The sequence below is a fragment of the Balearica regulorum genome, chromosome 25 (genome assembly GCF_011004875.1).
Source record: "Balearica regulorum gibbericeps isolate bBalReg1 chromosome 25, bBalReg1.pri, whole genome shotgun sequence".
Lineage (NCBI taxonomy): Eukaryota > Metazoa > Chordata > Aves > Gruiformes > Gruidae > Balearica > Balearica regulorum.
In genome coordinates, this window is record NC_046208.1 from 7,487,155 (window position 1) to 7,513,650 (window position 26,496).

The 26,496-nt window shown below is 54.0% G+C and overlaps 1 protein-coding gene across 1 annotated transcript in view; it reads right to left on the reverse strand.

Annotated features, from left to right (window-relative positions):
• CACNA1S (calcium voltage-gated channel subunit alpha1 S) overlaps positions 1 to 23,059 on the reverse strand; it is a 34,435-nt gene extending 11,376 nt beyond the window's left edge. Inside the window, exons 1-27 of the mRNA XM_075775710.1 lie at positions 22,922 to 23,059; positions 22,231 to 22,364; positions 21,491 to 21,643; positions 21,012 to 21,217; positions 20,317 to 20,420; positions 18,391 to 18,539; positions 17,312 to 17,393; positions 16,639 to 16,799; positions 15,706 to 15,931; positions 14,929 to 15,136; positions 14,500 to 14,620; positions 13,904 to 14,018; positions 13,685 to 13,778; positions 12,867 to 12,936; positions 12,490 to 12,622; positions 12,092 to 12,221; positions 11,277 to 11,336; positions 10,552 to 10,658; positions 10,048 to 10,135; positions 9,702 to 9,809; positions 8,847 to 8,899; positions 8,428 to 8,574; positions 7,945 to 8,146; positions 6,382 to 6,540; positions 5,932 to 6,042; positions 5,304 to 5,387; positions 1,884 to 1,940 (exon numbers count right to left, since the gene is read on the reverse strand). Of these exons, the coding sequence (XP_075631825.1) occupies positions 1,884 to 1,940; positions 5,304 to 5,387; positions 5,932 to 6,042; positions 6,382 to 6,540; positions 7,945 to 8,146; positions 8,428 to 8,574; positions 8,847 to 8,899; positions 9,702 to 9,809; positions 10,048 to 10,135; positions 10,552 to 10,658; positions 11,277 to 11,336; positions 12,092 to 12,221; positions 12,490 to 12,622; positions 12,867 to 12,936; positions 13,685 to 13,778; positions 13,904 to 14,018; positions 14,500 to 14,620; positions 14,929 to 15,136; positions 15,706 to 15,931; positions 16,639 to 16,799; positions 17,312 to 17,393; positions 18,391 to 18,539; positions 20,317 to 20,420; positions 21,012 to 21,217; positions 21,491 to 21,643; positions 22,231 to 22,364; positions 22,922 to 23,016 (3,357 nt within the window). The 5' untranslated portion in view covers positions 23,017 to 23,059. The remainder of the gene's footprint in view (positions 1 to 1,883; positions 1,941 to 5,303; positions 5,388 to 5,931; positions 6,043 to 6,381; positions 6,541 to 7,944; positions 8,147 to 8,427; positions 8,575 to 8,846; positions 8,900 to 9,701; positions 9,810 to 10,047; positions 10,136 to 10,551; positions 10,659 to 11,276; positions 11,337 to 12,091; positions 12,222 to 12,489; positions 12,623 to 12,866; positions 12,937 to 13,684; positions 13,779 to 13,903; positions 14,019 to 14,499; positions 14,621 to 14,928; positions 15,137 to 15,705; positions 15,932 to 16,638; positions 16,800 to 17,311; positions 17,394 to 18,390; positions 18,540 to 20,316; positions 20,421 to 21,011; positions 21,218 to 21,490; positions 21,644 to 22,230; positions 22,365 to 22,921) is intronic.
• Between the last annotated feature and the right edge of the window lie 3,437 nt (positions 23,060 to 26,496).

Consider the following 26,496-nt stretch of genomic DNA (forward strand, 5'->3'; position numbering starts at 1 on the left):
TGCCTGCGTGGAGGACCAGACTGCAAAGGGGATGTGCTGGCACCTTCCCTCCAGCCTTCCCAAAGGGTTCATCTCCCCAGCCCCATTGTCTCACATCTCTGCACCCCGGGTTGCTCGGGAATGCCTGATTATGGATACGAGAGCAATCCCGTTAGCTAGGGGGATAGGACACTGCAGGGAGAAAGGCATACTGTGACGCAGGCTGGGAGAGCGGTGCTGTTCACCCCATGCCAGACAGGGCCACCAAAGGACAGGCTCAGGTCCTCCAGGCTCTCGCTCAGCACGTATCACGTGGGATGCTCCCACCTTAGGGCCTATTTGTAAGGTGAGCTGTAGGCCAGGGACCAGGCATATGAAGGGTTAATGATGGCTGTTTAAGCATGGGAAGGTTGGTTTGAGAATGTCCCAGTAGGGTTTTCATGGACCAAAGGAGGAACTGAAGGCAGCGTAGCTCTGGTGGGGGGGGAAGGGTGTGCTTCCCAGTGTCACCCATAACTGCAATGATGCCTACTCTCTTGGGGCGGCTGCAGGTCCCCTTGGAGGGGTGAACAGCCATGTCCCAGGGCCGGGGACTCCTGGCTTCAGGGCAGAACGGGCAGGCAGGAGGGGAGCCAGCAGGCACAGTTCCTGGGCTCAAAGGGCCAGTTTTGTCTGGAAGCACCTGGGACGCTGGCAGTTGTAGATGCTGGGGGCTTGGTCACCTGCTCCCTTGGTTGCTCCAGCATGGCACAGCCTCAGCCGCAGCCTCTGCCACCAGGAACCATAAGCAAGCCCTCTTGGCCTCTGCCAGGCACTGTCTATCCCGACTCCATCACCACTTGGGATGCCTTTCCCACTGCCCCCTCAGCCTCTCAGAGCTTTACAGCTGCCACTGGGTCCCCCTCACTCCCATCATCCAGCTTACCTGCTCCCAGCTATTTCAGGGCAACAAAACCCCCTGTAAACATCTCACATCAGCTCCAGCTTCCCCAGTATGGCATTTCTGAGTTCCCAAGGCTGCACTTGAAAACACCATCTCCTCTCCCCACCCATCTTTCACCTTTCACTCTCCTAGTGCCTAGCACCTGCCTACCAAGCAGAGTGGTCAAGAACATCTCATCAGCTCCAGTGCACCATGTCCCCACTGCCAGAACCTGGGCAGTGCTCAGTGAAGGCCATCTTGCCCTTTGCAGTTCACAGCACCAGGGCCCTGGGACCCCTGGGAAGAGGCTCCAGCATGTGGGACCCTGCAGCCAGCCCCTCCACATTTTCAGATCTCCTACAGGAGCTCCTATGGGCCAACCCAGGGCACCTCCACCCCACTGCACCTCCATAGTGGTCTCAGCCACCAGCACAGGGCTTTACCCACTCAGCCCTGCCAGTACATCAGGCCAGCAGACACGGGACACAGCCAGCTCCCTGGGTGAAGGCACAGTTGCTAGAGACACCCCTCTAACCATTTCTCCAGCTAACAGTGTCAGAGGCTGCATTCACAGAGGCAAATCCCTTCAGGCCTTACACAGACAGGGTGAGGTCAGAGGAACCAAAGCCAACTGTCCTGCCCTCAACAGCCAGGGACAGCTTTGTTAGATGCTCCTTTCAGGTCAGGTGTCACAGTGCCAGGAGTGGGATGGTGGAGGGCAGGGCTGGACCAGCAGATGGACCCAGGAGGGCTGGGGAACAGCCTGGCACATCTCAGGGTGGGAAGGGGTGTCTGTTGTGGGGTGTTTCACCCCAAGTCCCTCTCAGCAAGGGGAGAGCTACACCCCAGAGGGAGCAGCTGGGTCTGGTGTGTCTTAACAACATGCAGCACACATGCAAACACTGGTCACATGCACGCTGGCATGGCCATGGGCAGCGAAGGGAAGAGGGGTGCACTGCAAGCACATGCAGCTGATATTTACAATGCTATCACAGCCTCCGCCAAGGCAGTACAATCCGCCACTGGATGCAAGAACAGTCTGTCGAGAGAACAAGAGAGTCAGCAGGAGAAGTGAGGCAGGAACGGGGGGTGGAGGATGGATGGTTGCAAAAGACACAGACACAGAAGAAAGAGTAAGATGGAAACTGGGGACAAGAGGAGGAGCACAGGGGAAGGATGGGCAGAGACCCATCATCACTTGGGTTGATGGACAGGGCGACATGAATTTTCAGGGGCAGAGGCAGCAGATGGATGGCCAGGGAAACACACTGATCATGAGGGACTTACCCACTTCTGTGTCCCACTGCATCTCACCTGCTGTGACATATACGTCTGAGGCAGGGGTGTATGGGCCAGGAAATCTTGGCCAAACCTCTGGACTGTGTAATTTTGCTGCCTCCCATGGATACCCCAGGTCAGGCCCAGGGCTGTGGCAGGTGGGATCTGGAGGCAAGCTGATCAGATCAAGCCAATCCATGGCTCCTCCACAGCAAGTTGGGCTGCTCTCAGCATGACTGCCTGAGCACCAAAATGAAACTGGTGCAGGTTAGCTGGGGGTGAGCACAGAGACCAGTAGTCCCATGTGTTGGTAGGAGACAAATGACTGCCCAGCACTGTTCACCCCCTAACCAAGAGGCAGGGCACACACATTCACATGCAGAGGAGTGATCACCCCCCCACACACACACACACACTCACAGCCACAGCCACACACACACACACACCTGACACCCCCCCCCCCCCCCCCCCCCCCAACACAGAGGCACACAAACCCTCAAGGGTCCTCAAAGCTAGCCGGAGACATGCTCCTCTCTGCAGAGAGCCTGGGATACTCTGGGGCAGGGGGACTCCTTCCCAGCGCAGACACCAACACCTGACCTTTGGTGGGGTGGCCCAGCCCCAATGCCCTCTGCACAGACCAGGTTCGTTCCCTGACAGCACTTGCAGGAGGCTTTGGATAGGCTGGGAGGGTTGGCCCTTGCGAAGGGGCTGAGTTCCCAAGGCAGGCAGTGGCAGGAGTGACATGGCAGCATGGACACTGCCAGCTCCCTATACTTCAGAGCTCAGGGTACCACTGCCAGAAGGACACCCATCCCTACTTCCCTCTTGCCCCACACCACTCAATACCCCCTGGGATCTGGAGGAACTCAATGATTGAACAGCCATGAAGATCTGGCTGTGGTGGCTTGCAGAGGACTCCTGACAGCACAACTCTCCCCACCACCTCATCCCGATAGCCACACACAGAGACATGAGGGAGGAGAAAAGAGGCAGAATGAAAAGAGAGATGAGGAGAGGACAGACTTTGCAAACCAGAGTTGCGTGCTTGGGTGCCACCAGGAATGGCTCAGCTGCTGCGGTGTCACCCACCACCCCTGCACCATGGTGCAGGCTTGTTTTGTGAAGGCCACTCTCCCGAAAACACTGTAGCCCCCAAGGTCTGCCTGCACCAGCAAGGTGATGTATGATGGGTGCAGTGGTTGTAAACAGCTCCTGTGGACCAAAGGTAACAGACCCACCTTGCACTGACCTCTCAGTGGGGAGGATACTTACCAGAAGGGGAGGTGAGGTTCCCCCCCCACCTCCTAATCCTAATCCCCCTGCACATCACCAGATAACTGGGAAAAGCTTGGTGATGCTGGGAGAGATGTGGACTGGATGGAGAAGAAAGCACAAGGAGGAAGGGTGGGGCAGCCGTGAAGAGCTCTGCTTTCAGGAGGGGACACAGATGGTCACTGGGGCATGAGACCTGCCAGAGCAGGACTGCCTGTGACGGAGGTCCCTGAAGAGCTTGAGGGACTGGGAGGGGAGACCAGCGCTCTTAGTGCCCCAGCACCCAGGCCTGGGGGAGAAGGGAAGCTCAGGCTGTATAGGACCATTCTTGAAATGTTGCCTGGCCTTCCACACAGCCCTGCCACTGCATTGTGGCACATAGGAGCACAGCACCTGGGTCAGTCCCTGCCAGCCCAGCCAGGGCACCGAACTCCTCCGGGTGCCTGTGACCTCTGTCCCTGGGCATCCCCACAGACACATGGCCAAGCACAGCAGTACCTTGGCAGCTGTGCCAACTGACCTAGTGACCTGATCTCTCGCTCCACATGGACTGAAAATCTCTGCTGAGTGCAGGGCCTTGAGCACCCTTTGAACTTCATTTCTGAGTGACAATAGGATGGTGAAGGAGGTAGTGCACTAGAAAATGGTACCCCACAGGCAATGGGAAACGAGGTCACATGTGCAGAGAGCTGGGGGACCAAGGATGGGTCCTGGAGGACCTGGTGACAGATGAAAGCTACTGGCACTGGCATGAAATCTGGGAGCTTGTTAAGGCTGAGAAACCCAGAGGCTAGAGGACAGCAGTATCGACATGCAGAACTGTGCAGGGAGGAGCATGTTGCTGTCACTGGGGAGGAAGGTGGATGGTCTTGCTCATCCCAGCTCTGTGGGGCCTGGACCACCCTCCAGAGAAGGTGTCTGTCACCAAGGGCCCCTGAATACCCTCTCCTCCCCAGCACAGAAAATGGCTGAAGGTCCTTGTGTGGGGCAGCAGCTCTGCCAGGCACAGCCCTGCAGTGCACCAAAGCTGCGGGTGCAAAGGGACATTTTCAGTGCTAGACACGGGGTGTGTATGTCCCAGTGCTATGAAAGGCAGTGCAGCACTGGCTTCCTAGCACTGCTCTGAAAATGCTCCCAGCTGAACACTTACCATATAGCCACTGCCTGCAGCCACCCAGCCACACAGTTTATATGGTGTAGAGTTTCTGAAATATTGTATAGATTATACACATGCACACATATACAGTCAGTATGTGTATATGCATGGATTGCTGTATAAAGGGACACATGCAAAACAAATGCCTTGAAATTTGATGTGTCTTATCCTCCCCTGGCATGGGACAGCAGTGTCCTGTGGGTGCAGGGAGCTGCAGGAACCCTTTTTCTTTGCATCTGCACTGTTCTGAGGCTGGATGCATGGGTGACTGCCTGTCCAGGCATGTGCACAAGGAAGACAGGCAGGGTGAGTAGGGCAGGGGGTGGCATGTGTCCTGCAGCTCATGGTCCAGTCCTGCGTGAGTAGACTGTTTTCCATAGGATCCCACGCCTACATATTCAGGGGGAGGGAAGGGAGGGGGCAGTGTGACATGTTGGCCAGCTGAGAATGGTCCCCTATGTTTAAACAGTGCTTTAAGGTCCACAGGGCTGCGGCTGTGATCTCCACACACTCATGCCATGGGCTGATCCCAGCTTGTCCCTTCTCAGAACCAAGCAGAGCAGGGACAGAGGAGAAGACACCAACACTCTGCAGAGCTGGACACCACACCGGCATCTCTATCTCGCCCCAGCCTTAGGTGCCAGCAGTGGTGCTCTGCGGGGACACCCTCATGCCGAACATCCTGACACTTACATCAATCTCGCTGAGGATGACATCAATGATGCTGCCAATCACTATGAGGAAGTCAAAGACATTCCAAGGGTCCCCAAAGTAGCCCTGCCAGGGAAGAGCCAGAGAAGAGGAGTGAACTTCCAAGCGTTAAGTCAAGGAAGAGACAGATCGTGGAGCCCAGAGGAAGGAGTGCCAAAAGGATCACCAATGACCTCACTGGAAGGAGTGCCAGAAGGATCACCTGAGTGATCCTTCTCAGGGAGAGAGGAGAAGGAAGGGAGAACCAGAAGAAGGGATGGTGGTCAGTCCTTGTACCCTCTGGTCAGTTGTTTGGTCCTATCTTGCAATGGTGTAAAATGAGGAGGGTGGATTGAGGTGGCTAGAGCTATGACCCCACCAGTGACAGATGACCCTAAAGATGGGAACAATGGCTGGCTGGATTGGGTTGGATTTGGCTAGCAAGGGTAGCCCTGAAAAACTGTAGTCCTTCCAGAAACTCACAGGTCCTGCACATGGGGGTCCCCAAGGGTCTCACAAGGGGAAGTTCTCTGCAGTTGCAGGCTGGGGAGTGCTTGTACTGGAGAGATGCCAAATGGACCCCCCTGGCCTGAGGCCCTCTCCTGCTCTCTGGACCATGCCCTACTCTTACCTTGACTTTAAAGGCCATGAGCTTGAGGATCATCTCCAGAGTGAAGAGGATTGTGAAGGCCACGTTGAGGATGTCTGAGATGTGGTTCATTTCTGCAGACTGGTTGTAATGCTGAGGAGAAGGCAGCAGAAGCCATGTAAGCAGGAGCCATGTTAACCCATGGCAAGGCCAGCCTCCATTGTGAGCTCAGAGGTGAGTGCTGGATGCAGACTGCCCTCCCACAGACCTGTGGCTCAGCAATAGTCAGCAAAAAGGAAATTTCCCCCCCCTGCAGCACCTTCTCTGGGATCACCACATCCAACCAGTCCCACTTTGCCCCTATTCCCAGGGGTGTTGAGCACACACCATGAGCTTTGCTGTTTAGGAAAGATCTCCTCCCCAGAAGCTCTTTTAGAGGTGGCAGGGCTGAACTAGCCTGTCTGCTGCTGTGGTGGGCACTGTGCCCCTTACCTGCATGCCCAGGCAGATGGTGTTCAGCAGGATCAGGAAGAACATGAGGTACTCAAAGTAGGAGGAGGTGACCACATACCAGATCTGGTACTGGTAGGGGTTCTTGGGGATGTAGCGCCGCAGCGGACGAGCCTTCAGTGCATACTGCACACACTGGCGCTGGGGAGGGGAAGGCAGGTGTGATCCCACAGCAGGGCACAGGGCAGTGCCACGGGCACAGGAACAGAGTCATCACCACCAGCAACTCTGCATGTCCCACAGACACAAGTCTCTTCTCTCTCAGCCTAGTGACACGGGCCAGGGACAGCAATGGTTCAACTATCTGCAAATACACCCCCAGAGCACCCACATGGGACCAAGTTTCCAAAGCCACTGCTTGCCTCCAAAGATTGCCATGTTGCCCTTGTACTGACCGCTCCTGTCCTGAGCCTGCCTGGCTATCATGGCATTTTCCCAGGGTCTCTCAGGACTGGCCAAGAGCAGCCTGAAGACATCACATGAACCAGAGGTGAAGGGGGCACTGAGTTTTCTCTCTGCACCTGAGAGATGCTGAGCAGGTCCTTCCCTCCCCAGCAGCCAGAGCCATCTCTGCTGGGTTCATGTGCAACTCACATCACTCCTGACTACCCTCAGCTCAAGGTGCCTGTGCTGCTTCTGCAGGCTTGCTCAGCACATGACCAAGCAGGCATCTCCTCTGGGCCAGCAGGCATCCCTGTCCTCCCCAGTGTGTGCCATGTCCTCTGCCACTGCTGGTCTCGCTTCTGCTGCTTTCGACCTTAATGTTCCCAGCCAGAATCACAGCATGACAGCACTGCAAAAGGGCTGACAGTGGAAGATGCCTCTAGAGGTGGTCTAGTCAAAGTTCCCTGCCCAAAGTAGGGCCAGCTAGAGCATGTTGCCCAGGACTGTGTCCAGTTGGGTTTTGAATACCTCCGAAGATGGAGACTTCACAACCTCTCTGGGCAATGTGTTCCAGTGCTTGACCATAAAAAAGGGGTGTTTTTATGTTTAAATGGAATTTCTTCTTTTCTTCAGTTTGTACCCATTGCCTTTTGTCCTGTCACTAGGCACAACTGAAAAGAGCATGGCTTCATCTTCCTCACACCCTCCCATTAGGTATTTCTAGACATAGGGAAGATCCCTATGAGCCTTCTGTTCTCAATACCAAACAGACTCAGCTCTCAGCTTCTCCTTATATAACAGGTGCTCCACACCCCCAATCATCTCAGTGGCCTTTGCTGGACTCACTCCAGCATGTCCATGTTGTTTTTGTACTGGGGAGCCCAGAACTGGCACAACCCTCTGCTCCAGCTCATTCTGGGCATCCTGCCCACACCAGAAGGCCCACTCCCTGGTTCTGGTCCAGTCTGCCCTTCCCTTGGAAGGCTTGCATTGTGACAGGCATGGGTCCATCTGACCCTGTCCTGGCAGCAAACAGACCTGGGGCAGGTTAACTCATCTGTGCCAGCAGTGCCACCACTAAGGGCTGATCCAAATCAGCCAGTCCCAGCAGTGCCAGATCCAGGGCTGGTCCACCTTGCCCTGTCCCAGCAGTGCCATTACCTGGTTCTTGTCCAGCTCACAGTTCTTGTACTCGCTCTCCCCCTGCTCCTGGAAGGTGACAATGACAAAGCCCACAAAGATATTCATCATGAAGAAGGCAATGAGGATGATGTAGATGATGAAGAACATTGCAATCTCCACCCGATAGTTGTAGACAGGGCCTGTATCCTCAGCGTTAGTGTCAATGGCCATGTATAGCAGCCTACAGGAGGGAAAGTGAGGCAACAGAGATCCTAATTAGGTGGGAAAGACCATCTCTCCTCTTGAAGGTTACAGAGAGCTCTGGGGACATCCCAAATCAAATAATAACGTTGGGACAGGGCTGCTGGGATGACCTTAGCTCCACAGCCATTGCCAGGATGGCTAGCCCCGCTCCGCAGCCTGGGCAGCTCTTCTTTCTTTACCATGGTAAAGGCCTGCAGCAATGACCTGCTCCCAGCACAGACCCATCCCTCGTCAGGCCCCACACACAGCCAGACTCACTCTGGCCAGCCCTCGAAGGTGGAGACAGTGAAAAGAGACATCATGGCTGAGAAGACGTTGTCAAAGTGGAAATTGCTGTGCAACCAGACACGCTTCTGTAGCTCAATCTGCGTGGGGTCCCCGTCCACGTAGTTGATGAAATAACCCCTGCAGCAGAAGGGATGTGGTACTCACCAGGCAGGGCCCCCTTCAGCCCACTCACTGTAGTGCTGGCCCAGGGCTCTTTGGTCCCTGGGAGGGGAGGACAGCCCTGTGCTTGTTTCTGATTTACCCCGGGGTGAGGGAAAACAGCATGAGACACCAGCCCCACTTTTTTGGATGCAGCATCCCAATGCAGAAACACAAGTGGCCCCCACCACACACACCCCTCCCATCCCTGGCAACTGCCCTGCTGGAGCTGAGCTGCAGAGAGCTCTTACCTGCACTCCTTCTCTGTCATCTTGGATGGATCTGTGCATCTATAGAACTTGCCCTGCATTTAACAGAGATCAGAAGATGCTAGGATATTGTTGTGACTTCAGAAGCCCTGGGGAGTTTTGACTTTTTCACAGCCCACGGTCAGTCCCCACGCTGCCTCCATACTGACTCTGGCCCCTGCCTCAAACGCCGCTGGCTTCCCCACTCTGCATGCCAACCCAACCCAGTTCACAGGGTGTTTCAGGAGCCATGGCAGACCCTGGGGTCAACCTGAGGCTGAAGCAAGTAAATGTTGCATAGTGATGGGAACAAATCTTCCAGGTCCATGAGCTGAGATCTGTCTAGCTCATCCAATCTGGGAGCCAACTATTTGGAAAATAGGGAAGAAAGCAGTAACCACAGAATTAACTAAAAGTTAAGGTATGCTGACAGGTCTGCTCAATCTGCAGGGAAGATGGGGAATTTAAGCTCAATTATTAGAAAAAAGCTGAGCTCAGCCAGAGCCAGCTCTGCCTTGGAGCAGACAAGGCCCATAGAACAAGAGTGGTGCTGTGAAAAAGGAAACACTTTGCATCCAAAGTGCAGAGGAAGTCAGAAGCACTTGTCACCTTCGAAAGGGGAAACTGAGGCACTAAGTGGGGCAAAGCAGCTGGACCTGACAGTATCCTGGGTGTTTCCTGCTCTCCTCCCACTGCAGGCTCTTCTGCTGGGAGGTCTGGTGCAAGCAGGTCTTCTTGCAGAGCATGGCCTGTGCTGAACTCAACACTCAGAGACACCATCCCCAAGGGCTATGACTAGAAGAGCCTATCCAGGATGTGCCTGAGCAGAATGTCTCTCCTGCCTGAGACACCTCTCACCTTGAAGAGCTGGACCCCGATGCAGGCAAACATGAACTGCAGCAATGTTGTGACGACCACAATGTTGCCAATAGTCTTGATGGCCACGAACACGCACTGGACCACATGCTGTGGAGGTCAAGGACAATGCACATGTGAGCATGCCTGGGGCAAGCCCCTGCTGCATGTCCCACACTCTCTCATTGCAGGGATGGGCCCCAGGAAGAGCTGGAGCCTGCTGAGACCAGTGGGATGGGGCAGACCCCTTCCATAGACAGGGAGTGGGAATTGGGTTACTGGCCCTGCAAACCCCACAGGGCATGATAAGGACTCCCATGGGCTGAAGAACCCCAGCCTCCATTTTTACCTTCAGCCCCTTTGCCCTGTTAATGGCTCGCAGAGGCCTCAGCACCCTCAGCACCCGGAGGATCTTCACCACTGAGATGGCACTGGACCTGAGGAGGAAGGCAAAGCTGAGATAGGGCGATTCCCCTCCCTGGGCCAGCCTGGCACAGCCCCACCAAGAAGCCATGGACCTGGCTGGGACCAGGGGTGACATGCAAGGGATGGCAGACACATGCGGATGTCACTAGGCCATCCACTCAACATAAGGCCAAAGGACACTGGCAGCTAGAGAAAGCAGCCCCAAATTGAATTCTTACCCAGATCTTCACCTTTAACAGTCAAGGAGTTTGGTTCCCTGCCTCCCAGTTGCCCTAAGTGTGACTTTATGGACACTAAAACATGGGCTAATGCCCAGCCCTTGGGCTGGTTCCTCCTTCTGCATCTAGCACAGAGAGCTGCAGCATCCCAGCTGCCCTGTCAGGGTAAACAGACCAGTGCCCACCCCGTGAAGCGTGGAGGTGCTTACTCGATTCCCATGGAGATGAGGGAGACAGCGACGACCAGCAAGTCCAGGATATTGAAAGAGTTCCTGCAGAATGAGCCTTTGTGCAGGAAAGCACCGTAGGCTGTCATCTGGGGAGCAGAAGGAGTTAGGAGAGAGGCCAGGTGGGGCTCGGGGGCATGGTGCCTCCACAGCCATGGGGTGGACAGGGCCCAAGGGGCTTCTCACAGCTCCATGGCCTGAGGACCCTATGCTGCTCAGACGTCTACCTCTGCAGCCAGGGAGGAAACTGACTTCAGCTGAAAATCCTCTGTACTATACTGGCTGGAGTAAAAACACTTCCCAGTCATTCAGCAAATTAAAGAGGAGAAGAGTAAAGAGACTTGGAGTGGGAGCAATATGCAGCAGTTGCTTGAATTACTGTTTTACTCCACAGATTTCCATTGCTTTCTCAAAGTTTTTCTTAAGGGCATGTCAGAACAAAAATGCTGGTGCCATGACCCATCTGTCCCTGTGTCACAGCACAGCTGACTTGGCTGCCTGACCTCACTAGAGGGGACGTGTGGCCTCAGGGGCAGGTCACACGCCACCTAGACTGCATGAATTCTGGGGATGTGAGGATCAGCTGGCAGCTTCCCCTTGCTGGGACCTTGAGCTTGTTCCCAAAGAGCATGAGTGCCTACGGCCAGAACAGTCATACTGTCACTGGGTCATGTGCATGCCAAGGACTATAGGGCAGAGGGACTCACCTTCAAGACGATTTCAACTGTGAAGACAGAGGTGAAACCAATGTCAAAGTATCCAAGAATCTGGGGACAGAAACACCAGAACTGAATGAGAATTGAGGGAATGGGAAATGCTCCAGTGCATTCAAACATCCTGGCATTGTGGTTTTGCCCTCCACTCTGTGGACTGGGGAACCCTCCTAGCTCATCAGAGCCTGCACACCCAGTGCCAAGAAGACTCCTGAACTTCCCTCAGCTTTGCTGATTTTCCCCAGTGCATGATCCAACCTGCACCCTGGGACCAAGCTCTCAGTTTCCAAGTGAGTGAGGCTTGACCTGATTCACCTGAAAGCATCTGATCCCCAAGAGCACTGCACACCCTGGCAAGCTGTCTCATGTAAGACCCCCAGTCCCTGACGGACAGTGCATGGGTGCAGACCCATTTGTGCCTCATGTGGCTACCACTGCTCCATGCCAGCTGGATTTTAGAGGGCTACACACATCAGTGGTCCAGTTTGCCACATCACAGGATGTCCCTATCCCTGATAAGCCACCACAGCCTTGAACCAAGGTAATCTCACACACCCTGTCAGGTGGATCTCTTCACCTAGAAGTAAACTGAGACATGAAACAGCAAAAACTTGTCCCAGCTGTGCTCTGAATGGAAAACACAGCCAGCCTCTCCTCCCACAGTTGTACTGCCCTCCCAGAGGTAGGGATGAAATTATTGCTACCTGCCCAGGCATGACATCTGGCAAGCAGGCCTCTGCTTACTGGGGAGCTGAGGGTCTCCATGAGGTCTCCCCACCCATCCCAACCCTCCACAGCTACACAGGCACCTGGTTGCGGAAGGACTCAGCCCGGATGGGATCTTCAGCTGCCAGCGAGATGCTGCTAAGCAGAATGAAGAGCAGGATGAAGTTGGTGAACCAGGTGGCGTTGACAATTCTGTGGCACAGCATCCGAAACCTGCCAGGGACAGAAATGGCACGAGATGCTGCGAGGAGCCAGAGGGACATCAGATAGGGCCATGGCAGCCTGGAAGAGGGTTATAGCTAAATCTTGAGGGCAGAAAAGCCCTAGGCATGAAGGGATATCTGTGCCAGCCCTTCCACAGAGAATACTCCCTTCAGAGCTGGATGTTATGCACAAGTAGGACCTCATTGGGAAGGGCTGGTGCCAGAGGTACCTGGACCAGGCCTGGCTCCACAAGGCAGGGAGAAGGGTCAGTGCTTACTTGTTGGTTGGGCTGAAGATGAAGAAGGAGCTAGCTTCAGGCATGGGCACAGCCTTCTCTTTCAGCTGCAGCTCCGCGAGGGGACGTGGCCGAGGACTCAGGGGGATTTCAGGCTCATCTTCCTCATCGTCACCTGCAGGGTGGCCACGAGGAGGGAAAAGGAAAGAATCACAAAGAGAGGGAGAGGGAATGTGACCTTATGGACAATCCTCTGATTCTGTGATCCTGATTTGGCAACTGTGCCAGAAGGACCTCAGTACCCTGAGGCTGGTGGAAGGTCACCATATCCTTCGCTCCTCACACAGCCAGGGTTCTGGCATCATCCTTCTGCAGTGCCTCCCCAGCTTTCCTGCTGCCCTTCCAGGGACAAGTCTTACCTGGGAAGTCTGCAGAAGGGTAGGGGTCTTTGATCTCATTGACATTGGACTCAAATTCATCCACTTTTAACTGAAACAAGGGAGAGACAGAGAGGAGGACATGTGGCTGTGTGTGCCAGTATTGCTGCCAAATGTTACATGTTGGCCAGACCCTGTCAATTTGGAAGCCATGTGGGGCAAGCGGTGTCTCTGCATTTGCCCTGTACAGCACCAAGCACATGGAGTCTTGGTCCTGGATGGAGAAGGGTGAGGGGAAACACCTCAGGGATGCTGCAGTCTGAGCAAAGAGCAATACCAAGGGGATGGGACAGGGGAACGTGTGCTGAGCAAGAGCCTGGGGCCACGCACCTATACCATGGGTGAGTTCCCACGGGGCATCTCTGGAAAGGGGATAGGGAAGTAGCTGCTGGCCAGATGCTTAGAGGAGGCAGTTCAGCACAGTCAGCACAACAGAATAGAGGGTTTTTGCATACAGCGGGTGCTGGTGTGGACATAAAGAAGTTCTGTAATGCTGCTGACCTGCTCTGCTCCCCTCCACACTGGTGTGCACCAGCCCATCTCAACCACTGACAACTGTCTGTGGCCAAGGAAATGAATCAGAAGAAAAGGATCCCCAGGAATGGACCTGTTTCACCAGGCAACGTGTCCTGCCTCAGCCCGGAGAGCCCCCATAATCAGAGGATGCAAAGGCCAGCGATTCTAGCCCGGAACAGTCCACAACCAGGCTGGCTCCAAGCCTTCGTCAGTCCTGGCTGGTGGGAGGAGTAGCCTTGTCCCTCACCAGGAGCTCCCCAAGGCCCAGCCTCACCAGCACCGACCTTGGCTGTTGTGGGAATCCCTTCTCCCTTTGCTTTCTGCTCAAGCTTCTTTGCTAGCATCTGTTTCTCATCTTCAGACTTGTCTGGGTAACCTCTGAGTGAAGAGGAGGGGAGAGCAGGAAATGAACTCTGGGCAGGGGCATGGGCGATGCCATTCTGTCCCCTCACACCAAAGCACCTGGTTTGGGACCTCCCATTGCCAGGGACTGTGGCACTCACCTGGACATCTTCCGCCGCTTGCGTTCCTCTGCCTTGGCCTTCTGGGCTAAGGTCAGGCTCTCAGCCTCAGCTAGGTTATCAACCGCGATGGCCAGGAAGACATTGAGGAGGATATCTGGAGGGACAGTGCTAAGCATAAGAACTTGGTTCCCATTTGGAGGATGTGGTCAGAGCTGCCCACGGTTTCCAGGGTGCCCTGAAAAACCTTCCTGGAGTTGAGCCCTTGAGATAACCCTGGCTGGTGATTCCTAACCCTGTACCCATCCTTGTGAGTACTAAGCTCTGGGCTGGCTGCCCTTTCTCTGCCTTAGCTCAGTCTGTTCAGCTCAGTCTTACTGCATTGCCAGACAGCTGAAGCTACGCCTGCCGGTTGTCCAAACTGGCCCTGTGGTGTGCTTTCTTCCAGACCCCAGCCACCACAGGGCAAACTCTGAGGCCTGCGGTTTGTACCCCTGCTGTTCAGAACTGAAAACCTTAAAGCATGCACTGAAAAGCTTAAGGAAGCCCTCCGTTTCCCTCCTTCACAGTCCTGTGTAGCTGATGCTATGGGGGCTGGGCACAGGGAGTCTGGGTCTGGCTTCACAGGCAGAGGATACAATTCCCACAAACGAAGAGGATGATGAAGTAGATGCAGACCAGCATGCCAGGAAAGGATGGGCCCCCATAGGCCATGATCCCATCGTACATGATTGAATTCCAGTCCTCCCCAGTCAGGATCTGGGAGCAGAGCAGAAATAGAGACCCAAAAGCCCCCGCAGCAGAGCACGGTAGAACCCCACAGCTCGATCCTGCCCTCCTGGCTCCAGCCCCAAACCCTCACAGCCCCACCTCCCTGCTCCAACCCTGCACCTGCGCTACTGCTCGTGAACCCAATTGCATTTTCCTGTTCCTGCCTCAAAGCCACATCACCTCCCACAAACCCAGAGCAATCTGAGCCCCAGCTCTTGCCAGGAAATCCACAGCCCAGATGAGACTCCCAGCCCCCTGTGCACCAGCCCCCTGATGCACTTCCCACAGCCCCACACCTGGAAGACACTGATGAGGGCCTGGGGGAAGTTGTCAAATGTGCTGCGCCGCACTTCCATGTCCTCAAAGTCAAACTTGCCCCCAAAGAGCTGCATGCCCAAAAGTGCAAAGACAATGATGAAGAGGAAGAGGAGGAGTAGCAGAGAGGCAATGGAGCGGACCGAGTTGAGAAGGGAGGCCACCAGGTTGCTTAGGGATGTCCAGTACCTAGGGAGAGGAGAGACAGGAGTGTGCGGGAGGTGGAGTGGGGAAAGCTGTGGGCAGGACCAGGTAGGTGGACACAGGGAACAGACTGCTTGTCTCAGAGGGATGTTCTGGCAACCCAGCAAGGGGGCTTTGAACCAGCACCACTCACAGGCTGGGCACTGGGACTGCTCCAGCCAGGTCCCAGGAGGTGGAAATGAAGCTCCAGGTGTAGTGTGACAGGCAAGACACCCTGCTACCTGCACAGGGCACTAGCAGGCAGGATGGGGAAGTGGGATGAACACAGAGTGGGTTGGTGTCAGAAAGAGAAGCCAGGAGTCCCGCCCCACAGCACCCCCATTTACATCTCAGAACCCAGAGTGAGAGAGGGACCCCAAGAGACTTCTAGTAAGCCCTGCTCTGTCCTCCTCACCACTCCCAGACCATGTCCTGGAGACAGAAATCCCCAGCTTGGCCTTGTTCCTCCATCCAGGAGCTACCAGCTCTGCTCAGGCTGCAGCCTTCCCCAGGGACAAGGCCAGTGATGTCTGGGGACCATGAGCCGCCAGCACCCACAGAACTCCCTCCCCAACCTGGTGATCTTGAAGATGCGGAGGAGCCGGATGCAACGCAGCACAGAGATGCCCAGGGGTGACAAGGTGCCGACCTCCACCAGGATGGTCTCTAAGATCCCTGCACATACCACGAAGCAGTCGAAGCGGTTGAAGAGCGACATGAAGTACTGGCGCAGGCCCAACGCGTACATCTTCAGCAGCATCTCAGCCACAAAGAGTGCTAGCAGCACCCGGTTGGCATTGTCTAGGGTGGGAGATCCAGACCATCAGCACATGGACCTCTTAATCTCAGCATGGGACAGCAGGAAGGGAAGGAGGGAAATGCTGCTCACCTCCCTTCTCTGCCCACTGAGCCCAGAGCTGCAGCTGCAGCAAATGCTGTTTTTCAGGCAGCACACAGGAGAGGAAGGTGAGGAGAAAGGTGATGTGCAACCGTGTGCTTGTATGTGTGAGAGTGTGTCTGTGCTGTACATGTCAGTCCATGCAGTCTGTGCATGTGTACTGGGCTATGCGTGTGTGTGTGTACATGTGGCTGAGCTGTCTACATGTGTGCATAGTTGTGGTCTGTGTCTCTGTGTGTGTTTGTTTGCATGTGGGTGCAGGTAGGATGACTGCGTGCAGGTAGCGTGGCCGTAGCATGTGAGTGCATGCAATGTGTGTACTATGTATGCACAGGTGTAAATGTACACACTCTGCGTGTTCACCATGCAAACCCATGTCCCTAAGAATATATACACTGTATGCACTACGCATGTTCAATGTGCAGTTGTGTGACGGTGCAGCAGGGATGGTGTACGCACACTTGTATGCAGGCTATATTTGTGTGCATGAACAAGTCTAACAGCCCCTGTGCCATGCCAGCATGGCTGTGATGGACAGTAAGAGTTCACGCATGTCTCCGGGGCAGCAGGGTGACCCAGGCCCACCCTCTCCCTCAGGCTCTTTGCTCACCTTGCACCCGCGTCAGCCATTCTGGCTGGAAGTGGTGCTCAGAGGCAATGGAGAGGGTGTTCAGTGCCACCAGCAGGATGACAAGCCAGTAGAAGAACTTGGACTTCACCACATCCCTGCACTTCCTACGAAACATTCGGTTCCAACGCCTCCACTGACGGCTGGAGAGACAGCCAAAGGGTCAGCAGGGTCCTGCCCAGCCGGGGATGTGCCTGCAGACTGCAGAGCAAAGCCACCCCTGCTCCCTTCTCCGGGGGCCATCCCTGAAAAGAACTGAGGAGCATAACCCTGGCACTTGGTGCATTCACTCAGGCATTGCAGTTCATTCACACAAACACCTCGGGGCACCTTTTTGGCATACAGTCACCTATGGTTGGCTGCTACAGGCCCAGCTCCTAAATTACAAGACATGCTGCATGGGCCATGAGAGGATGCTGACAGCATGCTCCCAAAGTAAAGAGGTTGTTCACCTTGAAGTGGCTTTTTGCCAGTACCAGAGTAAAATTCCCTGTTTGCTGTCTGCAATGTTTGCATCTCCTCCTGAGCACACAGCCCCTGGCTCTGCCCAGAAACCGGTGGCTGACAAGAAAGCCCAGCTCAGCCAGGACAGCAAGCGAGAGACGGTGCAAGCCCACATGCAGAGTAGTAGATGGTTCAACCAATGCATACTTACAAGTAGAGAATCCATTTGTTCATGCCCTCAATTTCATACAAGCTCTCTGTCTCCGACCCTCCTTCGTCCGATGGCATCATACCTAAGGAGGGAATGACATCCCAGGCTTTCCTTGGAGCCCTTGGGAAGAACATATGGGAGGGAACCTCTCCTGGGAGTACAGGAAGAGCTTCCCCATCAGAAGCGAAATCAAGAAACGCTGCCCCAGAGAGACAGCAGCAAGAGTTTGGGTAAAAGGTTTTGAGTGTCACAAGCAAACCAAGTAGGAGACACCAGGAACACCTGCCCTGCAGCAATACCAGCAGCAACCCAGAGAGGCAGCCTGAAGACAGCAGTGTGTAGGTAGGCTCCCTCAGTGCGAGACACTCCCAGCACAGAGAAAACTGGGGTCAATTGTGATCTGGGCAAATGCTGAACAACAGGAGGTTTGTAAGAGCACTGGCCACAGGTGTGGAAGAGGTGTTTTGTCTTTCCCATTGTTTCCCAAGGCTCTTTGCACACATGTATCGTTCAGCTTAAGGCATCAAAAGTCATTTCACTAGGCAGGGTGGCATAGCAGATACAGCGACTCAGTGGCAGAGCTCCCCAGGCCTTGCTGAGCCTTTGGCTAGATGCCTGTATATTCCACTCTGTCCCTGAGCCACTTCTAATCCCTTAAAATTGTGAAGCAATGGCAAGAAATTCATGCATCTGTTAGTGTGCGAGCTAGTAACCCTGCACTCTGCCCCTGCACACAACAGTGCACATGCTCCTTATGGCTTCTCATGGTCATTTCAAGTGCATTTTGCCAAAGGAGACCTAGACCTTCTTAGTAGTCTGCAAATACTAAATAAATGTTAAAGTGGAGATTTAGCATGAGGGACAAGTTATTGCTAGTTTCTGTCAGATTCAATAAAATTATTCAGGAAAGAAAAAAAAGGAACCTGTTCTGCAGAAGTCAAAGCATTTTGTTTCATAGGTTTTCAAGCAAAATGAGTCTTTGTGACTTCTCCAAAGGTTTCTACCCTGCCTCTCTAGGATGGTCAGCATTAGGAACCCAACCCGCACCCTTAGGGTCTTTGACCAAGCAGAGCTGGTACCTTCTCCCCTGGCCCGATCACTGTCCATGACCTCAGCGTGGGTGATCCAGTCCATGTAGCCCTTCAGATCCTCCTCCAGCTGCTGCTTCTCCCGCAGCTTCTGAAACGTGCCCCGTGACTTGGCCTTCTCACGCTCTTTGGTGAATTCGCTGGGACAAGGCAAGCAGCAGAGTGAGACTCAGGAGGGGGATGGCGTGGAGGTCAGGTATCACAGCCCTGTGCCAGGTCAGTCCTTGTGGAAAGATAAAAACCTGAAATACCCTACCGCCTAGTGCTACTGCTAGATTGGTCTAGTGACTTTCCTCTTTCTTGGCCCTGTTCCGTGGTGCAAGATCACTGGGGATCATCACCTGATGCCTGATGGCAGGCACGGTTTCTTCCCCACCACTGGCTGCTCCTTGGAAGCTCCTTGCTGCAGGATGCTGTGGTTGGACAGATCTGCTATACACTAGAAATGGGAGGCTGTGGGAGTTCTCCAGCCCTGCTCAGTATTAGAGCAAGTGGGGTCTCACCCACCCGGGGGGCAGAAAGCTGCCCCAAACTCTCCACATGGGGAAGGTGAGCTCACTACATTACAAGCAAACAGGACACTTTTCATGCTAATATGGAAGACAGGTGTGATAAGCAGGGGCTCCCACTCTTCTCATTCATTTTTAATTAATTTCTTTTCTCTCTGGCAGGACTGTAGATCTGCTGCCCAGCCAATCTGGTGTTGCCATGTGTTAGTAATAGGTCTCAGACATTATAACAATAATTAGAGATACTAAGCCTCAGGACTTGTCAGGCCTTGCCTGGATTTTCCTGATCTCAAGCATATTTTAGCTATATTTGCAAAAATATTTCAGAAACTTTTGCTGTGCTTGCAACTTACTCTAGAATTAGATGACTGTTGTCGAGCTTGTCCTGCTGTTACAGCCAACTTCATGCAAGGGTCAGGTGCCTGTGGTCAGTCTTGTGGTTTTGAGCTTTAGTTACATATCCAATATATATAATACTCAATTTGTTTTAACCTTGTGCAGTTGTATGGTCCCTGCCATAGAAGAGGACTAACAAATCCAAGTAATTAGGGTATAACTAACCCTGTGAACTAGTAGAGATGATGAGTGTGATCCACTTGCACACACAGGATTGAAACATATAAAAAAGACCCTGAGCCTACACAGAACTGAGGAGAAAATCCCCCCTCACTCCCCAGGACAACACACACTTCCCAGCAACAAAATCGGGATGCTGGCACCTCACCACAGCAATGCATAGTAGGTTGAGCATTGCACCAGAGATATTTTGTGCATAGCAGCTTTAACTGTACTGCTATGGGAATTAGCACTAATTGAGTCATTTGGCATAGAAGTGTTATGATCATTGTAACCAGACTGATGATAGCTCGTTGTTGTATTTGGATGAGAGTGTTGAATCGTTAATTAGACTAACAATAATTCTCTTGGATCCCTTGGATTCATATCAAAGGTGTTTTCCTTAGGCTGACCATAAGGAAATCGTGTGTGGTCACAAAGTACAGCAGCACTGTGGGTACCAGTGGGAATGAGTGTCTTGACCCACAGCCATGGGATAAGCACTTGCTGCTTTGAGCTCCCTGATCAGCTTCTTTTTGCTGTGAGTGCTGACAGACCACACTACAAACACCTAACAATGTGCTCCATGGGTGTGTTTGCTGACGGCTGCTTGTGCTACAGGGAAAAAAATTCTGTGTTACGTGTTGAGCTCAGACAGTCATGGACACTAACAGAAAAAGTAACTCAAGGCTCAGGGTTTCTAAGCCTGCAAAAAAAGGGAGAGGAATGGGAGAGGAAAAGGAGCAGAAACTTTTCCAGGCTTTCTTCTTGGATAGTTAAAACCAGCCAATGTCCAAACTCTGATCACGCTCACTGATCTGCTGGTGAAGAGGAAGGACAGGATGGCACTTACCCGCTGAGCACCCCCAGCACCAGGTTGAGAACGAAGAAGGAGCCAAGCAAGATAAGGCTGACAAAATAAATCCAGGGCCATTCATTCCCAATGGCATCATTTACCTGGCAAGGAGAGACGTAGATGAAACATTCTGAACTCAGTCTGTCTGTCTCCTCTTAGGGCCCCCTCAACAGCCTCTGGGAACTGTGCCCCTGCTAAAGCGAGTGCTTGGGATGGTAGGAGATAAACATGACTCTGAGCCCCAACTCCTTATGACTCTGCACCTGGTTTTAGTGGAGGTAAAGCCAGACCCAAGCATTTTAGGAGCAGATTTAAACATCAGCCTTATGCCTAAGCCTCAACAACACAGTCTCCCAAGGACTGCAAAAGATGGGGTTTTTGCTAGAGAAGCATCCACCAGACAGCCATTGCTGTGCCTTGCCTGTACCCCTTCACAAAGGAGGGAGCTGGAGCACCCTCCTGTCTATGTGGAGAGCAAGGACAGCTTGGGCAGTGCCTACAGAGATGCAGAAGACATGCCTGGTGCACTATGGGATGTGCATCACAGTATGAAGCTTGGTAGGGGCAGGATGTCTTTCTCAGGCAGAGAAACCTAGCCCTGCTATGGGGTCCTGTGTCCTGGAGGGAATTCCCAGCTTCGAGGTGGTCACCTCTGCCAAGCTGGACACCAAGCCCAAGGTGCTGGAGCCTACCCAGTAGAGGACTTCTGTCCAGCCCTCCATGGTGATGCACTGATAGACAGTGAGCATGGCAAAGCCAAAGTTATCAAAGTGAGTGATGCCATCATTGGGTCCTGGCCAGCCGCTTCGGCACTCAGTGCCATTGATGGTGCAGTGTCGCCCGTGGCCAGAGCTGGTGCATGGGGCTGGCTTCTCTGACGCTACCGTGGCAATCACATCTGAGGGGGAAAGCCATGGTGTGAGCAGCAGGTCAGGCCAAGTAGAGCAGGTCCCAGCACCTCCCAGCCTCCTGCAAAAGCTTTCCAAAAGGGGCCCCTTTCACCAACCCCTCACGCCAAGCTGTGTGCTGTACGAAGCATCCTTCGGTCCTGCCATGCTCCCAGGACTGATGCTGGCAAGACCAGACTTTCTGTTGCCCACAGCACCTCTGTGGTCCCCACAGCAGCCACACAGAGACATTTCTGCCATATCACCCCCCGCCACAGCCCCACCTGTTCCAAGGTAGTAGCAGGTCTTGTGCATCTTGCCCTTGAAGAGCTCTTGCCCAACAATGGCATAGATGATGATCATGAAGAGGACCAGCAGGGCGATGTGGAGCAGAGGCACCATGGCCTTGATGATGGAGTTCAGGACGACTTGAAGGCCTGCACCAAGAAGGGAGAGGAGGTCAACCACTTCCTAAACAGCTTTGGGTGCACCTTCCATTCCTGCCAGCCCCTCTGACAAGCAGCCTCTGAAATGCCCCATGCCAAGGGAAGAGGGGCACAGGTGGGTTGGGACTGAAATCTGTGAAGCAAGAAATCCTTTCTCTACCCACCATGCAAGCATGCAGAAGACCCCAGCAAAGCCAGGCACTAGGCAGTGCTGGAGGCTGCTTCATGCCCTTCCATTTGTTCTGTTGCTCTCATTCTCGCTGTATTCACATGAGTTATGGGAGAAGGAGATCCCTGCCCTGATAAACTAGAGTGATGCCCTGGCTCTTTTCACACTGGCCACCGAAAGGTGCTGACACTGAGCCACGGAGGGAGCTATATGTGTGCCGACCTGCAGATCCCCGGTGTTGTCAACTGCAAGCTGTAGGTATGAGCAAGAACCTGTTGCTCCTCCACACCCACCTTCTGGCTGGGCTTGACCCAGCAGCAACAAGAAACTCATGGCCCCCCACCCTGGCCAGGCACAAGGGTTCAATCCACCGCCAGCCCTTCATGCTGGCAGGGCACTCAGCACCCACTTGGCACTCCGGACACCAGGCGCAGGGGTCTCAGCACACGAAATGCTCGCAGGGCCTTCACATCAAAGCCGCCTTTTCCCCCTGAAGTCCCTCCCTGCTTCGCATTGACCTGCTCCAGGGTCATGGTGATAAGCCTGAAAGAACCGGGGCACAGAGCAGGGAAGGAAGAGGGAGAAGCAGAAGGAAGGACAGGGAGAAAGAGAAGGGCATGAGGATGGAGACCAAGAAATCTGTGCTAAGGATTCAGAGCTCTGCAGGCAGGAAAGTGATGGACAGGCTCTGCCAGCCACACTCAGCCTGACCCAGGGAACAGCTCTTGGCTAAGTCCAACTCCTGGGTGCACTTGTGGCTGGGCACCCCTCCACTGGGTGCCACCTTCACCGCAGAGCAGCCAGGGGCCCTCCCACCCCCTGGTTCCCAGTGAACCCTCTCCCTGTGTGCCATGCCACTCCCATTCTCCAGGACAAGGAGACCTAAGAGGCATTAAGGTGTCAGACAGGAAGAAACAGGACTTAGAGAGGATCCCAGGGAATGTCAGGGCATGAAAATGGGGCCCATGGGAGAATGCCATGAACTGAGTCTATGACTTGCCCCCAAATCCACTGCAGTCACTAAAAAAATCAACGTAGCTGATGGGCTATCCCAGGCCTGGCACAAGCTGAGCCCAAGCAGCTCCCCCTCCTTGCATTACCCAAGGGACACGATGGAGAAGTCAAGCACATTCCAGCCGTTTCGGAGATAGGCATCCGTATGGAAAAGAAACCCATAGGCAATTATCTTGAGCATCGCCTCAATGGCAAAGAAGATCAGGAAGGCATATTCGATCTTCTCCTGGGGATTGGAAAGACAAGCAGGAGAGGATGCTTCATTAGAGCAGACTGTCACCTCCCTTGGCATCACCACAATGCACAGCTGCCCCCAACTTGTCTCTGGATCAGCCCCCGCTGCCAACCCATCTGTAATCTCCCATGCACACCAGGCAGCACTGTGGCTACCCTGGGCAGGAAGGGGTGGCATGCTGAGCCACCACATGCCACTCTGGCCTGCAGTATGATCCCCTGCATCCCTTCAATGGCACACTGTCAGCACCATGTCCCTGGGATATGGGTACCTGTTCTTACAAACTATCCAGCAAAGCCACCATTTCCCAATGCAGCAACCAAAGGTGCCTGGCCCAGGGCATGTCCGGTTCTCCTCGCTGCTGCTTCACCCTCTTATTCTCCCACAGCCTTCCTCCTGCAGGCAGCACTGATGCCTTCTCCTCATCCTCTTCAGCTGAGGGCTTGCTGGGTCTGTCCTGGAGACACCACACAAGCCAGCTGCATTGTGGCTTCCTTTGTGCCCAGGGCTTCCAGGGAAGTGAGACCTTGGGCTCAAGACCTCCTGCCCAATGCCAGATGTTTGCCTGGCAGAGTGAGTGGCTAGAAACTGAGCTGGGAGCTCTGCTGGGCAGATGCATTGTGTCGTCTCCCAGGCAGGACCTGGCACGCCACTGCAGGGGCTCAGCACAGCCCTGCAGATGCAAGGCCCAGAATAGCACGTCTTTCCCCAGACCGTGGCCAAGACCTGCCTCTGCCCACCTGGTTCTGCCTGTCACTGCAATCATTGCCCTTGCTGCTGATGGCCCTTTCCAGACTGGGATTAAAATCCCTCCAGAGCAGCCAGATGGATGAGAGTATTTATATTTCTGGTTTTCCACAGCCCCTCTCCTCCATCTGCATCCCATGAAGGGCAAGGAGCGTCCCTGCTTAGGCTTTGCAGGGAATTTCACCAAGGCAGAAACATCTCAGACCAAACTGGGAGCAGGTCTCCACTGGGGAAGATTGCAGATGCCTGTTAGTCTGTCCTCAAAAGCTTGTCCTTGCAATCCCAGACATGTAAACACAATTATCATAAGGATCATTTCACATATGGAGGGACTGCAGACCTGCACCAGCAGCCAGTGGTGTGGTGCGGTATCTCGCCTGCTGCAAATGGAGGAGAAATGGGGGAGCCCACTGCAAGCTACAGCAGCCCTGCAGCTGCCAAGGCCCAGGCTGGTAAGTGTCAGGATCCAATCTGGAGCTCCAGCGTTGCAAAAGCTAATTCCTTGCCCTGCTTCAACCAGCAGGACAAAATCAGGCTCCAGGTTCTCTGACTAGCAGGGTTCTCCCTCTAAAAACCCCTTGCCCAGAATCAAAAGATGACTTGCTATTCCTTAGAGGTCCCTTTGAGAAACCCAAACCAGATGAACAGTGCTTTGGCCAGCTCCAATGGTATTTGCCCACCATGTACAGCCAGTGAGCAGCAAGGTTCAAACCTGGGCCAAGGGAGAGCCGGCAGGCAGCCCCCTGTGACCTGGTTACATTCCCTCCATCCTAGGAGAGGCAGTAATTGCAAATTTCCTTACAGTACCAGCTCAGTGATGCACCAGTGTTGGCTGGAGGGATCCCCCATCACCTGTCCTACAGCTGTGGGTCCAGTTCCCCTGGCTTATCTGGCTGTAAACTGTGGGCAAGTGCTGGTGTTAGCAGAGCAAGAGGAGCCAGGCCCCTGACTTGAAGACATCTCACAAACATCTTTGTCAGCGATCTAAGGTGGGGTAGCTTTTCAGTGCCAGTCATGGCAAGCTCTCTCTGGATTCTCCAAGTGGTAGGTGTAGCTGCAGGACACATACTGGCAATGAAACTCATGCAGCCACAAAGAATGTCCTGACCCAGGGCAAACTTACTGCTGACTCTGGATACCAGCAGAAAGCAGCTAAGGGATATTTTGTCCTGGCAGACTTTATACCAGGTGAAGTACCACATGTCCTGCACCTGATGCAGACCCCACTTCATCTGCCCAGGCTGATTTGAGAAAAAAATCAGTCATGCACTTCCCTCAGCTTTGGTGCTGCCCATGTTGCAGGTCAGCATGGAGACTGCACCCCCAACCCAAGTGACCACCCTGTGCCTGTGCCATGAGGGAGACACGGCAGACCCTTTGTGTCAGGCAGGCACACGCTGCGTACAGCCACAACTCCACTGACTTCATTGAAGCCCTGGCCACTTTCTAGCAGCTGAAGACCCACTCTGTGCCACTGCTACCCACTGTCCCCCCATCACCCCCAGAATTCAGAGCTGACTACCCACAGTGGGAAGCTATTTAGGGAAGGATGGCAGAGCTGCTTGACAGAGCTTGGATTGGCTGTATGAAGAGCCCAGCCTTCAAAAAGCCACTATAAAAAGATGCAGGTCTTTATAACACATCAGGCTGCTATACACACACATGCTTCAACCATGTTAGGGGACATAGAGTAATCTGACCTGTGGCTGCTCAGTGAGCCACAGAGCAGCAGGAATAACAGTGTGCACCATGCCGATGCAATGCAACATGACACAGCTGCAGCCTCCTCAGCAATGTCAGCTCCCAGCACCTACGGCCATGCAGGGGTCTCCAGAATGAGTCCCAGCTCCATGTCCCAGGTGTGTCCTTCCAGGGAACAAGGGGAGGACAGCGTGACCCTAACACAGCCAGATAGCTACCCCTGCTTCCCAGCACACCTATGTGCAGCGGGACTCACAGCACTCACACTCCTCCCTGACCTCTCCAAACTGTCCCCAACCTCCTGCTCTCCTCCATGCCTTCTGTTCCTGCTCCTGCTGCTGCACCGTCAGCCCCTGCACCTCCCCTGGAGCCTCTCAGTCCCAGTCAGGCCCTGCTCCCCTGTCCCCCTGCAGCTCCAGTCCCCATCACCTCTGCTGTCTCACACTGCCCTTCGCTGCTAGGCAGACGGATGGCCCTTGCCATGGCTGAGGCAGTTGTCACAGCTCACAGGAGGTTTGAGGCCTGCAGGGATCTCTGGAGGTCACCTAGTACAAGCCCTTGCTGCTTAAAGCAGGGCCAGCTTATAAGTGGGTTGCTCAGAAATTTGTTCGCGCAGGTTTTGAATGTCTCCAAATACTCCACAACACCCCCAGGCAACTTGTGCCAGTGTTTGACTACCCTCCCAATAAAAGTGTTTTTCATATGTGTACCAACGGGTTGACCATGATGCATGTGTGGACTGCCTGCACCAGGAGACACAGGACCGGTAGCTGTGCTGCTGAAGTCTTTCATAAGGGCTTTTTAAACATAAAACACCCATAAGGGTGTTCTCCAGGGGCTTGCAGCAACCGTGCTTGCAAAACAGAGTAGCTCTCTGTCTTTCTCCCCTTCCCCTGAATGCAGATGAGAGAAGCCCTGCAGATGTGAGAGGAAGAAGGGGACAGAACAGCTAATGAATGTATGGGAACACAGTTACAG